Source organism: Schistocerca cancellata, chromosome 2 (genome assembly GCF_023864275.1).
Source record: "Schistocerca cancellata isolate TAMUIC-IGC-003103 chromosome 2, iqSchCanc2.1, whole genome shotgun sequence".
In the NCBI taxonomy this organism is placed as follows: domain Eukaryota; kingdom Metazoa; phylum Arthropoda; class Insecta; order Orthoptera; family Acrididae; genus Schistocerca; species Schistocerca cancellata.
Genome location: NC_064627.1, coordinates 747062147 through 747077982, shown reverse-complemented (window position 1 = coordinate 747077982; position 15836 = coordinate 747062147). Strand labels below are relative to the sequence as shown.

Sequence of the window (15836 nt, the reverse complement as noted above, 5' to 3'; positions counted from 1 at the left end):
CCACCCCACCTCACCCCACCCCTTCATCACCGTGGACTGGAACAGCTGAACCATAATATCCTTCACCAGGGCTTTCATTATTTCTCATGCTGCCCTGATATGAGGGACATTGTACCCAAGATCCCCCCCCCACTAAAGCGGTTGTCTGTTGCCCACCCAACATCCAACATACACAACATTCTACTCCATCCCTATGTCACTCCCAGTCCTATGCCACATGGATCATATCCCTGTTGAGTCCTACCAACCAGCTATTCACCAGGATGAATGGCCACCACCAAATTGTTTTCAAGAACAAAGTTGAGCATCTGATGGTACAAGATGAATCTGAGCACAACATGCTCAGCTTCAGTGGCTGCTTCACAAGGCGAGCTATTTCGATCTTCCCTCCACCACCAATTTTTCTGAACAATGCAGATGGGCATTATCAATGCAACACAGCCTCCACTCCCATAATAATCCTGTCCTCAATCTCGAGTAACCTACTGTCCCCGCACTGTCCATGCAACAGTTTACCCTTCTACATCCTATCACCCCCTTGAAATTCATGCTCTGACTTCGCCTTTAGCGTGTGCTGCTACCCCCCGACCACTATAATCATGCCAGCCCATATACCTGCCACCTCTCCATTACACATTCGTAGTCAGCAAACCTATTGCCTCCCTCTGCACTGCTAGCCTCCAGCCGTAGCCCCTATCCCTGACTTCCTTCTCTCCCCACTGACCTCACCCGACATTATCTTCACCATAACCAGTCCGCCTGCTGAAAAATGGCAGTGGCACTGTTAGTTCAGCTGACATCATGTAGGGGTGCAGGTGTGTGTGTGTGTGTGTGTGTGTGTGTGTGTGTGTGTGTGTTTTACTGTAGCTCATCACAGGATAATTTGAAAACTAGGAAGTTTTCTTTCTTTTGTGTGTCTGTTGACATCTCAGCACTTCTTTTTGGTGAATCGTCTCCTTTGATCCAAAAGTATTTTCATTCTACAAGTACTTTCCTACAGAATTTATACTGCATAGTGGCACTCCTTCCAATCCTTGTGTAGCCCCTCCTTCGTTACTATCCGTAATCTACATTCTTTTTATCTCTGCTCTACTGTCTGTCTGCATCTTTTCCTGTGTTTTCCCACTCACCTTTGTGATGCACATACTTGCCCATGCTAGCCAACGTGGTCGCGCATGATATTTGTGACACCCTATAGCGTGGGGTGCTGCGCACCATTCTGCATGCCATATGTCACCCAGATTACAGTTATAAAATAGAATGTTCCAGCAACTAACCACACTCCCTGCTACATTCAACCACCAAATCCACCCATCCAGTGTCACGCATTTGTTCCATCAGAACTTTACAGCCTCCCTCCTTCTTTCTTGTGCGCGATGCAAATTTACGTTTGATCAAATATCCTCACACCTCAAAACAATCCTGTTGCTCCTCCATGAACTCCCGCTATGTTACCCAGTTCTCCTGATAACCAACTAATCGTTTCACTTACCCAATTCTTGTTTCCTAAGATCATCCTTACCGCAGCGGACTCCTTATCTATCTTTCTGCAAAAATTCAGAGAAGTATCCCTTTCCCCGTCTAAAACCAAGTCCCACATCCTGTTCCTTAAGTGCTGTCTATCCACTGTACTGAAATAACACACAAGAAGAATTTGCGACAGTTGGTACCAGAAGTACCGTTGATGTTTGTATGCTGCAGGAACATTGCTGCATGCAAACCATTCCCAATAACTGCAAGAATCACGCCCCCTGGAGTGGCAGTGTCACCAAAAGAGAGATGCGAGTTTAAGTAACTTTGCACGAACAGAAGTTGTGAGTTTCAAGTTTTCAGTTAGTTCGAGTCTTGCTATGAAGTTCCTGCAGAATGTTCATCGTGTTTTCAAGTCATCGAGTGAGATAGAAACAGAGGCCGATTGATAGTCTGTGGGTAGTCTTCAGTAGAAACAGAACAGTGAATAGGATTATCACGCATGGACAGAATCCACCTGCCTAGAGATTCAGTTGAGTACTGTTACTTTGGAACTGTCCTCCGAATAGTACATCAAGACAGAAGATTAGTTTTCTTCCGACTTTAATTCAGAAAACATTATTTAGTTTGTGTTCATGAAAAACTAGTCAGCACAGGACAGATAGGCTAAACCTGCATTCTACAATTTCTGTAACCAGTGTTACCAGAGTTGAGTTATATATTTTATTATTTACTATTCTGCACCTGGAGGAGCATTCCAGACACCACTCTATAAAATGTGCAAACTGTTAGAAGTCCTTCCCCCACCTTGGGGCACAGCAGTCCAACTCACAGTGAACTCCTATTAACTCCTTATAGCACCCAGACCCTGCCCAGCTGACCTCTTCAGCTTACCAAATACTCCAACTCCCTCCCAACACCCCACAAAACCCAGAACCCAAGCAAACCCAAAAGACTCCCTACAGTGGAAATATTTATTTGCCACTGACCAAAGCCACCCTAATCCCAACATTGTCGGAAGTGCCACGGGGGAGTGTGATAGGACCTCTGTTGTTTATATACATAAATGATTTGGGAAACAGGGTTGGCACCAATCTGTAGTTGTTTGCTGATTGGTATCGTGGTGTATGGCTAAGGTGTCAAAGTTGAGTGACTGTAGGAAGATACAAGAAGATTTAGACAAAAATTTTTAGCTGGTGTGATGAATTACAGACAGCTAACTCTAAATGTGGAAAAATGTAATTTAATGTGGGTGAGTAGGAAGAACAAACCTTTAACGTTTGGATTCAGTATTACTAGTGTCCTGCTTGACACAGTCAAGTTGTTTTAAACATCCAGGCAAAAACAGTGCAAAGCAATGTGAAATGGAACGAGTATTCGAGAACTATGGTAGAGAAGGCGAATGATTGAGTTCAGTTTATTGAGAGAATTTTAGGAAGGAGTGGTTCACCTGTAAAGGAGAGGCCCGCATATAGGATACTGGTGCTACAGTGTTTGGGATCCATACCAGGTTGGATTGAAGGCAGACATTGAAGCAGTTCAGAGGCAGGCTGCTAGATTTGTTACAGGTAGGTTCGAACAACATGTAAGTGTTATACAGATGGTTCAGGAGCTCAAATGGGGAATCCCTGAAGGGGAAGGTGGTATTCTTTTCAAGAAACACTGTTGAGAAAAATTTAGAGTGCCGTCATTCTGAACTGGACTGCCGAACAATTCTACTGCCGCCAACCTACATTGCACATAGCGACCATGAAAATAATAGGCGAGAAATTAGGGGCTCATACGGAGGCACAGAGACAGTCTTTTGTCCCTCGCTATCTTTGTGAGTTGAATGAGAAAGGAAATGACTTGTCAGTGGTACAGGGTACCCTCCGCCACGTACCATATGGTGGCTTGCAGAGTATCTCTGTAGATGTAGAACATTGAAGCTTGCCTCTCCCAGTTCACACCACCATCCAACCATGATACCCCTCCCTCTCACCTTCCCACCTAACTTCCCCCCTAATCAGCTTGCACATCTTTTCCTACGGTTTCCCACTCACCTTTATTGTGTGTATGCTTTGCTCATGTTGATGAATATGGTTGCTCCTGACTTTTGTGACATTGTATACTACAGGTCATGGCTGTTGTTACTACGTCACACACTGTTCTACATACTATCCGCCCACCGGATCACAGTTATAACACCTTCCAGCAAATAACCTTTACATTTAACCTCCGAATCCACCCATCCTTCCTCACATGTTTGTCCTTTACGCCTTTCCTTCCTCTTTCCTGCACGTGGTGAAAACTTGGGTACAATCAAGTATCCTCATGCCACAAAACCATCCTATAGTCCCCCCAATTTCTTCCATGTGTATGGCGTATTGGTTGATTCTCATTATTGTGACAGGCACTTCATTTTTTATTAAATAAAGAAAAAGAGTTAGAACAGAATTTGTCGAAACTTTATGCAATCTCTTGCTTGGCATAGGGGTCCATTATGAAAGTTATGAAAATTACAGTCACAACTTATGATAATGGGAGATGCAATATGAGGTTGGTGGTAGTGATGGTCATTGTCATTGTAGTGGTGATGGTGATTATGATAATGCAATGTTACACAAAACATATGATTTCTTTGTGTATGTTGCACAGAATAAGGAACACAAAATAAAATTGTTCTTAATCGTTCAAATCTGTGGAGTGTTACTTTAAAGGTGATTAATTGAGCTTACATGAAAAGTTCACAATTTTGTATTATTATTCTCTCTTTTTTAATGATATCAGATCTCATAATAAAATTTTCTGTTCAAACACAAGAACACATCTGGAACAAACCGCTTGTTCACTGTTACCAAGTTGATCAGTTTTAATTAAACTCGTCATAGCATAATGACAGTTAAAGATTAAAAAAAGACCAGTTGTAAGCTAATATGTTACCTCAAATTATTCCTTAATAATGTGAGTAGTCTTGTTTCTTTTGCAAACTTTTAACTCTTAATTTGTCTGCTTTTTTAAAGAGATGATTGGTGATTATGACATTTTTCAGTATGCAGATGACCCCTTTCTTATGATGATGAATATGTACAATGGACGTGGTGGTACACCAGAAGAGTTTGTTCAAGCTCTTTACGCAGTGAGTCGAGACCTTCGTATCAATGGCGGTAATACAGGAAGTGAAGGAAGTGGGAGCAATCGTTCAAGTGGGTCAAAGAATTCTGATGGCCATGCCTCATCTTCACAAGATTCTGGTGGAGGTGTGAAACGCAGACTTTGGAACTTCAGACCTTTTGCTAAAGCACTAGATTCTGATTCAGGTATGGATTTTTATATAGTCTGTACTGCCACTATATTTATGTTTAGTGTCTTGTTTTTGGGGGGGGGGGGGGGGGTAGTTATGTATCTCGGAAATGGAACACAATATGAGGGCTGTTCAAAAAGTACCCGACTTTTATTTCTAAAATCAATATTTATTCAGATACAGTTGTGTGATATTAGTCACCTTCAAAGTAGTCCCCTTTAGCTTTTAGACACCTCTCCCAATGCTGCTGCCACAGCTGGAAGCATCACTGGAAAGTGTGTTGGTATGGTGTGCAGCTGCTCCGACGAATTCTGTGTTATGTCTTCTCTGCTCTGAAATCTGTTCCCTTTCAGAGCCCGTTTTCAGTGTGGGGAAATGCCAGAACACTCAGTGTTAGGTCATGGGAATAGGGAAGCTGACAAACCACATAACTGTTATGTTTGACCAAAAAATTGGGAACAGTGAGCAAGTGCATTTTCATGGTGGAGGTGCCAGCTGCCCACTGCTCACTGCCCACTGTCCGTGAGTCCAGCTATTTGCACCTGACTGCTTCACAAAGGTGACACAGAACCACTTGGTAGGACTTCTTATTGACATTAGCTCCTTCTGGGGCATACTTGTGATGGACCATGCCATTGGAGTCAGAAAAGATGATCAGCATGACTTTCAGATTACTGTGGGCATGCCTCACGTTTTTGGATCTTGGTGGTGGTGGTGGATGCATCCATTGCAGTGACTGGAACTTATTGACTTAAGAAAGTTGGGATTACTGTTCACAGTATCCAGCAAGTCCTGTGTGATAACTGAATGAAATTGCTTCTGCTCAGTTGTTAATGACTTCGGCATAAATTTTTCTAAGATCCTCCTGAGGTCCAAATATTCCTTTAAAATGGAATGAATGGAACCATTACTAATTTTAACCTTGTCTGCAGGTTCTCTGATTGTGATTTGTCTATCCTGCATCACCAGAGTCCTTACATGTTCAATAACAACCGCTTCATCCCCAAACACTTCTTGAATCTTGTGGATTTTTTCCACCTTGAGAATAACCAAGCTTAAAACAAATTTTATGCAGTATTGTTGTTCCACATTATCTGTCATTTTGCCCACAACACAAAATCCGGCTACTATCATGTACACATTTTCACTTGTTAGTGGCTAGCAAGCGACTGGTTGTTTCTGCAGTCATTAAAAAAAAGTCAGGCACGCATCCTACGTATGACTACAAACATAGTGTGTGCATGCTCCGGGATACCATTGTTGGTTTCAACAGTAAAAAATATGGTTGGATACTTATTGAACTGACTGTGTATGTAGTATTTATCTATTTATTTATTGATTGCCAATTATCTCAAATAAGTTGCTACGTTGGTACATATACATTGAAAAGAATGGAAGTTACAAAATGGAAACAACAAAAAATGAAGAAAGGCAGCCTTTCCTCTCTCTCTCTCTCTCTCTCTCTCTCTCTCTCTCTCACACACACACACACACACACACACACACACACACACACACATTGCAGTGACAGTGAATATGTATGGCCAGTAGACTAGGCAGATGAGTATGAATGGAGAAGAAGGCTTTGGGGAGAGCGGGGGTTGAGTTCTTCAAGGCCAGGGTAGTGTTGGGTGATACACTGAATACTGATCTGTGGCTGATTTGCAGTGACAACAGGTTTGTTGTTAAAAGTAGGAATGGTTGAAACAAATAGTTTCTGTAATAACTGTAGGATATTGCCTACTTGTAAAAGTCTTGGCGCTATTACATCATCTTCCCACTACAGATGTGCCATCCAAGTGCTATATGGGGAGATATTTTTGACATGGTATGGTGGATACCCACCAAACTAAACAATATCTAACGAATCCAAAGAACTGCCTTGTGTACTGAGGTGTTCAGTTATACATTGTATGATTTAAGTATGATTTAACAGAGTTTCCTTTATATATTCTTGACCATGACCTCTTGAAAGGCTGTGAAAAACTCCTCTTCCAGCTGAATTGTTATTCCTGATAAGGAATGTATTACCACAATTCTAACTTCTTTTAAATAACATTAAAAGTCCATTGGTATTAATAAACCATATATTGACATTAATCATGTACATCTTCAAACCAGTCACATTGACAACTTTTGTTAATCACAGTATCTGAACCTGGATTATCAACACAGAACGAATATTAATATAACATTTCATTTGTCTCTTTACAACATGTAATAACCATTGTCAAAATTATCTGTATACCATATGTGAGAACTCCTACGCCTCTTCAAAGCAGTCAGCAATCCCCAGACCTTCTATATTTGCATTGGGCAAACTGGAAGAAACCTTTGGATATGTTTTAAAGAGCACTTAAAATCTAATGATAACAATACAGTGCCTTTGCACTGTATCTCATTAACAACAAACATTAATTAAAAGTCCCAAATTATGCCAAAAAAAGGGAAGAAAATTAATACCTTACAAGAAATCGAAATTTTCAACTATTTAAAAAGCCAATCAGATTCACTTCTTAATGGAAAGGTGGATCTACAGGACATAAAGTTTCTTGATAACTTAAGTCACAGATTTAGTCTTATCTCAACATATATTCTTATATTTTTTATTTTCTGTGTTCTTTTCCCTTACTATCTATTAACTTTCCTCAAATACACATGTAAATAAATGGTCACATTATCTGAAATTAATAGTCCATGCTTAGCTTTATTCTTTGGTCAATTAATATCTTTGTAAATTTTGTGCCTTATTAAAATGTCAAGCTGTCAAATCAACAAGGTAGCAAATATGTGAACTAAAAAGAATAAAACACCCCCATTTAGACACACTGTCATTTTCACCCATATGGCACGGTTTTATACTGTTGTAATATTTCTAATAAGTTGCTAATTAGTTACATTCTTATCATTATGTTTCTGTTTGTGGAGGTAATTTAGTGTGGTCTCTTTCCTACAAGGAAAAAAAAAAATATTGCTTGAAAATGGGATAAACAGCAGAAACTAGTCTTGTACCAATGAAGTAAACACAGCAGAAGTGGAAAAATGCTACTTTCTGTGATATTAGTGTCCAAACAAGTATTTCCTCTCACAAAATTGCTCTACTCATTTTTGTGTCTTGAAGATCGTCATCCCTTGGCATGACTCGCCACATGCAAGTAAAATGACAGTCCCACTGTTGGAATAACGTGATTTCGTGCTGTATTTACAAGAAAAGACCTTTAATACATGTATCTTTCATGAGGAAACAGTAGATACTGGTTACCTTTCGTTCCATGATAGATGTCAATTTTGCATTAATATTAATGTAGGTGAAATTATATACAGTACTTAGTACTTAGAAATCTGAAATTTTCCTATGGCTTTTGTATCATAGTGCCTTTATCCTTTTTACCTCTGTTATTTCTTCTACACAGAGTCAGCCACTCTTCATATCTTTAATATTTTCTTATTTAATTACCTTTTTCAAGCTAGTTTTATTCTACAGTGGAAAATCCAGGATGGAATTAACAATATAATGAAAAGAATAGTTGCTACTCACCAAATAGCGGAGATGATGAGTCGCAGAAAGGCACAATGAAAAGACTCTCTGAAAGTTAGCTTTCGGTCAACAGGGCCTTTGTCTAAAATAGACAGCACACACACACACACACACACACACACACACACACACACACACACACACACGCACGGTGCGCGCTAACGCAAACGCACACATTTCAGCTGCCGGAGATTGTGGTCATGTGCGTGTGCGTTGCTTTTGCCAGAGAGAGAGAGAGAGAGAGAGAGAGAGAGAGAGAGAGAGAGAGAGAGTGAGTGAGTGAGTGACTGTGTGTGTGTGTGTGTTTTGTCTATTTCTGATAAATGACTTGTTGGCCGAAAGCTAATTTTGTGGCAGTTTTTTTGTTGCGCCATCCTGTGACTCAGCATCTCCACTATTTGGTGAGTAGCAACTATCCTTTTCATTATATTGTTAGTTTTATTCTACACAACATTGGAGTAATTGTACCTCATTGCTCATAGACATTTTTTTTTCATATTTCACATAAACCTTTCTCCATTTGTTCTCTGAAATGATGTCTCTTTCTACATTATCCCACCACCCTTCACACAGTTGTTAGATCCTCCTTCCTTGGTGCACTTACCCTGTGTCCAACCTTATTACATACCGTTTATTTGGAATGGCCACCATGTCTGAAGCCAACATCACATAAACCTTTCTCCATTTGTTCTCTGAAATGATGTCTCTTTCTACATTATCCCACCACCCTTCACACAGTTGTTAGATCCTCCTTCCTTGGTGCACTTACCCTTTGTCCAACCTTATTACATACCGTTTATTTGGAATGGCCACCATGTCTGAAGCCAACATTTTTTTTTTCCTTGTGTGTACCTTTCTTAAAAGAAAAATGAGATATTGTAAATTAAACCTTGTAAAACTAATGCACCTCATTGCACGTTTTTATCTTAAGTCTTGTACATGCCTGTCCACATTATTTTTGATACACTTCTTGTAAGTACTCATCTACATCATTCTACCAAGTGTTCCTTATCATTAGAAATATGTGACTGTCTTATAATTGTTATTTTAGTGTCTATGTTAGCATGTGATAATTTACTTTCACACACACACACACACACACACACACATACACACGTACATTGTAAAGTAATGCAAAGTGGGAAAAAATGATATCCTGTTGCCAGTAGCTGTAAAACGTAGTAAGAGATTATTTGTAATAAGTATTTCTTACATTGAATGCATAATGCTTGCATGTGTGTTTCTTTTCTAAACAGTTAATTTATTGTCAATATACAAGGCAGCAGATATGTGCACTTTCTCAACATACACTGAGCTGACAGAAATCATTTGATAGTGATGCACACACATACAGATGGCTGTAGTATCACCTACACAACTTATAAGAGGTCAGTGCATTGGTGGAGCTGTCATCGGTTCTCAGATTCTTCACATGAAAAGGTTTCCTATGTGATTATTGTCGCACCATGGGAATTAACACACATTTGAACGTGGAATGGTAGTTGGAGCTAGACACATGGGACAATCTATTTTGGAAATTGTCAGGGAACTCAGTATTCAAGATCCACAGCATCAAGAGTGTGCCGAGAATACCAAATTTTAGGCATTACCTCTCACCAAGGGTAACACAGTGGGCGATGGTCTTTACTTAACAAGTGAAAGCAGAGGCATTTACTTGGAGTTGTCAGTTCTAACAGACAAGCAACACTTCATGAAATAACTACAGAAATAAATGTGGGACATATGACGAACATATCCATTAGGACAGTGCAGCAAAATTTGGTATTAATGGCTATGGCAGCAGATGACCGATCCAAGTGCCCTTGCAAACAGCACAACATTGCCTCCAGTGCCTCTCCTGGACTCGTGACCATATTGGTTGGATCCTAGATGACTGGAAATCTGTGACCTGATCATATGAGTCCCAATTTCAGTTGGTAAGAGCTGATAGTAGGGTTCAAGTCTGGTGCAGATCCCACAAAGCCATATACCCAAGTTGTTAACAAGGCACTTTGCAAACATGTGATGGCTCCATAATAGTGTGGGCTGTGTTTACATGGAATGGGCTCAAACCTTCTGGTTCAACTGAGTCAATCATTAACTGAAAATGCTTATGTTCAGTTACTTGGAGACCATTTTCAGCCATTTATGGATTTCACGTTCCCAAATAATGATGGAATTTTTATGGATGACAGTGTGGCATGTCTTGTGCCACAGTTGTTTGCAATTGGTTTGAAGAACATTCTGAATAGTTCAGGTGAATGATTTGGCCACCCAGATTGCTCAACATGAATCCCATCGAACATTTATGGGACATAATTGAGAGGTCAGTTGATGCATAAAATCCTGCACTAGCAACACTTTGCAGTTATTGACAGCTGTAGAGGCAACATGGCTCAATATTTCTGTGGGGGACTTTCAAGGACTTGTTGAGTCCATGCCATGTCGAATGGCTGCACAACTCTGGGCAAAAGGGCGTCCAGCACGATATTAGGAGGTATCCCTGACTCTTTCCACCCCAGTGTAGCCTGCATTAAGCTTCACACATTTGTGCTACTGATGTGGTAACTTCTGCAGCCCCTCCTCCAACTACATTTTTGATGTGTGTCATGCACTCTGCAGTACAGCTACTCACAGTTCCTGGACACATGTGAAATGGTGGTTGCGCAGATGTTTCCTCATAGCCCTGAATACGTGGTAACCAGAAGGGACCAAGCCAGGAGATTACTGTTGCTGTGGCACTACCTGGAACTTTACATCAGCGCGGCAGCGATGATTGTCCGACTCTTAAAGAACAAGCATTGTCATGTTTTATAAGCACTTGTTCTGCTATTTTCATGCTCATTTCTTTTGAATTGTGCAATGAGACTATTCAGAGTTACTGCCATGTAATTTGAAAGAAACTGGCAGGAAAATGGCTGAAATGCATGTTCTTACAACACGACAGGTTTATCCTCATAAGAGTTGGACAACCACGTCTGCCATCGCTGACATGCGATTACAGGTATTGCCACTTAACAGTATTCTCCTTCTGGTTATCAAGTTCCAGGGCTATGAAGAATCCTTGCTGTGGACATCATTTCACATACATCCAGGAATTGAGAGCAGCTGTTCTGCAGTGTGTGTGACAGACACCAAAAATGTGATTGGAGGAGGGCCTACGAAAGCCACCACATCAGTGATGCAAGCATGTGCAACATGAATGCAGACTACGGTGAAAAAGTGAACATATCTGCTGAGGCATGGAGATTTTTAGTTGTTGTTGTTGTTGTGGTCTTCAGTCCTGAGACTGGTTTGATGCAGCTCTCCATGCTACCCTATCCTGTGCAAGCTTCTTCATCTCCCAGTACCTACTGCAACCTACGTCCTTCTGAATCTGCTTAGTGTATTCATCTCTTGGTCTCCCTCTACGATTTTTACCCTCCACGCTGCCCTCCAATGCTAAATTTGTGATCCCTCGATGCCTCAGAACATGTCCTACCAACCGATCCCTTCTTCTAGTCAAGTTGTGCCACAAACTTCTCTTCTCCCCAATCCTATTCAATACCTCCTCATTAGTTACGTGATCTACCCACCTTATCTTCAGCATTCTTCTGTAGCACCACATTTCGAAAGCTTCTATTCGCTTCTTGTCCAAACTATTTATCGTCCATGTTTCACTTCCATACATGGCTACACTCCATACAAATACCGTAAGAAATGACTTCCTGACACTTAAATCTGTACTCGATGTTAACAAATTTCTCTTCTTCAGAAAAGCTTTCCTTGCCATTGCCAATCTACATTTTATATCCTTTCTACTTCGACCATCATCATTTATTTTGCTCTCCAAATAGCAAAACTTCTTTACTACTTTAAGTGTCTCATTTCCTAATCTAATTCCCTCAGCATCACCCAACTTAATTCGATGACATTCCATTATCCTCCTTTTGCTTTTGTTGATGTTCATCTTATATTCTCCTTTCAAGACACTATCCATTCCGTTCAATTACTCTTCTAAGTCCTTTGCTGTCTCTGACAGAATTACAATGTCATCGGTGAACCTCAAAGTTTTTATTTCTTCTCCATGGATTTTAATACCTACTCCGAATTTTTCTTTTGTTTCCTTTACTGCTTGCTCAATATACAGATTGAATAACATCGGGGAGAGGCTACAACCCTGTCTCACTCCTTTCCCAACCACTGCTTCCCTTTCATTCCCCTCGACTCTTATAACTGCCATCTGGTTTCTGTACAAATTGTAAATAGCCTTTCGCTCCCTGTATTTTACCCCTGCCACCTTCAGAATTTGAAAGAGAGTATTCCAGTCAACATTGTCAAAAGCTTTCTCTAAGTCTACAAATGCTAGAAATGTAGGTTTGCCTTTTCTTAATCTTTCTTCCAAGATAAGTCGTAAGGTCAGTATTGCCTCACGTGTTCCAACATTTCTACGGAATCCAAACTGATCTTCCCCGAGGTCGGCTTCTACCAGTTTTTCCATTCGTCTGTAAAGAATTCGCGTTAGTATTTTGCAGCTGTGACTTATTAAACTGATAGTTCGGTAACTTTCACATCTGTCAACACCTGCTTTCTTTGGGATTGGAATTATTATATTCTTCTTAAAGTCTGAGGGTATTTCGCCTGTCTCATACATCGTGCTCACCAGATGGTAGAGTTTTGTCATGACTGGCTCTCCCGAGGCCATCAGTAGTTCTAATGGAATGTTGTCTACTCCCGGGGCCTTGTTTTGACTCAGGTCTTTCAGTGCTCTGTCAAACTCTTCACGCAGTATCTTATCTCCCATTTCATCTTCATCTACATCCTCTTCCATTTCCATAATATTGTCCTCAAGTACCTCGCCCTTGTATCTTCTTCGGTTATCAACCCACAGGTTGGTTGGCAGCAGCACGCCATTCCGTTCTTTTGTCAACTTTCTTCTTCATATCTGCATAGGTCTGGCACCCGATGTCATTTATTACTTGTTGAATGTAGGTTAATCTAGGTCGTCCTCGGCGAGTTCTTCCTTCAATGATTCCTTCTAATATTCTCTTAATGAAATTGTTATGCCGTAAAATGTGACCTATGAAGGTTATTCTTCTTTTCTGTATATTTCGCCAAAGAGATCTGTTTTCTTTCACTCTTCTGAGGACATCTTCGTTTGTAGCCTTGTCTCGCCAGCTGATTTTTTCCATTCTCCGGTAGCACCACATTTCGAATGCCTCTAATCTTCTCTTTTCTTCTTTTCCACAAGTCCAAGTTTCACATCCGTAAAGGGCTGTACTCCACACATAGGTTTTCATGACTCTCTTTCTTACGTCTAAACTAACATTTCTACTCGTCAGTAAGTTTCTTTTTCCATTGAATGCTATTTTGGCAAGTTGTATTCTGTTTTTAATGTCACTTTTGCTCCTTCCATCTGCTGTTATTTTGCTACCTAAGTAGTTAAATTCTGTAACCTGCCCTAGTTTCTCTCCCTTTATTGTTATTCGTATGGGTTCATTGTAGTTCAGGGCGCCACTCACCATCACTTTAGTCTTTTTCTTATTTATTTTCATTCCATACTGTTCTTTTAAGGTGTTTTCCATTTCATTGAGTGCGGCTTCTAAATCTTCTTTCCTTTCTGTAATTATGGCGATATCATCTGCATATCGCAACATATCTATTTTCATTCCGTTAAGTTTTATTCCTACTTCAATATTCTCTCTTATTTTGTCTATTGCTTCTTGGATATATGCGTTGAAAATTACTGGAGATAGTGGGCATCCCTGTCTCACTCCTTTCCTTATTCTTGCTGTTTCTTCTTTGTTTTCCTTCTTAACTAAGGCTGTTTCATTTTGGTATATTTTAAAGATTATCCTTCTATCATTATATTTCAGACCAGCCTTCTTCAGAATTCTAAACATTTCTGGCCATACAACATTGTCAAATGCCTTTTCGAGGTCTACGAAGGCTATAAATACTTGTTTGTTTTTGGAAATTTGTTTCTCAATTATTAGTCTTAAAGATAAGATTGCTTCCCTCGTCCCTACACCGCTTCTAAAACCGAATTGGTCTTCACTTAGAGTGCTATTCAATTGGTTTTCAACTCTTTTCAAAATTATTCTTATTAGAATTTTTGATGCGTGTGAAAGAAGACTGAGTGTTCGATGGTTTTCACAGTCCATAGTAGATGCTTTCTTAGGTATGGGGAATATGATGCATTTCTGATAGTCTATATACTCCTTCCACCTTTCTGCTTTCCCTTCTTTGCTTAGAACTGGGTTGCCATCTGAGCTCTTGATATTCATACAAGTGGTTCTCTTCTCTCCAAAGGTCTCTTTAATTTTCCTGTAGGCAGTATCTATCTTACCCCTAGTGAGACAACCCTCTACATCCTTACATTTGTCCTCTAGCCATCCCTGCTTAGCCATTTTGCACTTCCTGTCAATTTCATTTTTGAGACGTTTGTATTCCTTTTTGCCTGCTTCATTTACTGCATTTTTATATTTTCTCCTTTCATCAATTAAATTCAATATTTCTTCTGTTACCCAAGGATTTCTATTAGCCCGCGTCTTTTTACCTACTTGATCGTCTGCTGCCTTCACCACTTCATCCCTCAGAGCTACCCATTCTTCTTCTACTGTATTTCTTTCCCCCATTCCTGTCAATTGTTCCCTAATGCTCTCCCTGAAACCCTCTACAACCTCTGGTTCTTTCAGTTTATCCAGGTCCCATCTCCTTAAATTCCCACCTTTTTGCAGTTTCTTCAGTTTCAATCTGCAGTTCATAACCAATAGATTGTGGTCAGAATCTACATCTGCCCCAGGAAATGTCTTACAATTTAAAACCTGGTTCCGAAATCTCTGTCTTACCATTATATAATCTATCTGAAACCTGTCAGTATCTCCAGGCTTCTTCCATGTATACAGCCTCCTTTCATGATTCTTGAACCAAGTGTTAGCTATGATTAAGTTATGCTCTGTGCAAAATTCTACAAGGCGGCTTCCTCTTTCATTCCTTCCCCCCAATCCATATTCACCTACTATGTTTCCTTCTCTCCCTTTTCCTACTGACGAATTCCAGTCACCCATGACTATTAAATTTTCGTCTCCCTTCACTACCTGAATAATTTCTTTTATCTCGTCATACATTTCATCTATTTCTTCATCATCTGCAGAGCTAGTTGGCATGTAAACTTGTACTACTGTAGTAGGCATGGGCTTTGTGTCTATCTTGGCCACAATAATGCGCTCACTAAGCTGTTTGTAGTAGCTAACCCGCACTCCTATTTTTTTATTCATTATTAAACCTACTCCTGCATTACCCCTATTTGATTTTGTATTTATAACCCTGTAATCACCTGACCAAAAGGCTTGTTCCTCCTGCCACCGAACTTCACTAATTCCCACTATATCTAACTTTAACCTATCCATCTCCCTTTTTAAATTTTCTAACCTACCTGCCCGATTAAGTGATCTGACATTCCACGCTCCGATCCATAGAACGCCAGTTGTCTTTCTCCTGATAACGACGTCCTCTTGAGTAGTCCCCGCCCGGAGATCCGAATGGGGGACTATTTTACCTCCG

General features: G+C 40.3%; 1 protein-coding gene across 1 annotated transcript in view; it reads left to right on the top strand.

The window, feature by feature from the left end:
• The window catches only part of LOC126162561 (uncharacterized), a 113948-nt gene that overhangs the window by 63479 nt on the left and 34633 nt on the right, over positions 1 to 15836 (top strand). The window contains exon 8 of the mRNA XM_049919150.1: positions 4502 to 4769. Within this exon, the coding sequence (XP_049775107.1) occupies positions 4502 to 4769 (268 nt within the window). The remainder of the gene's footprint in view (positions 1 to 4501; positions 4770 to 15836) is intronic.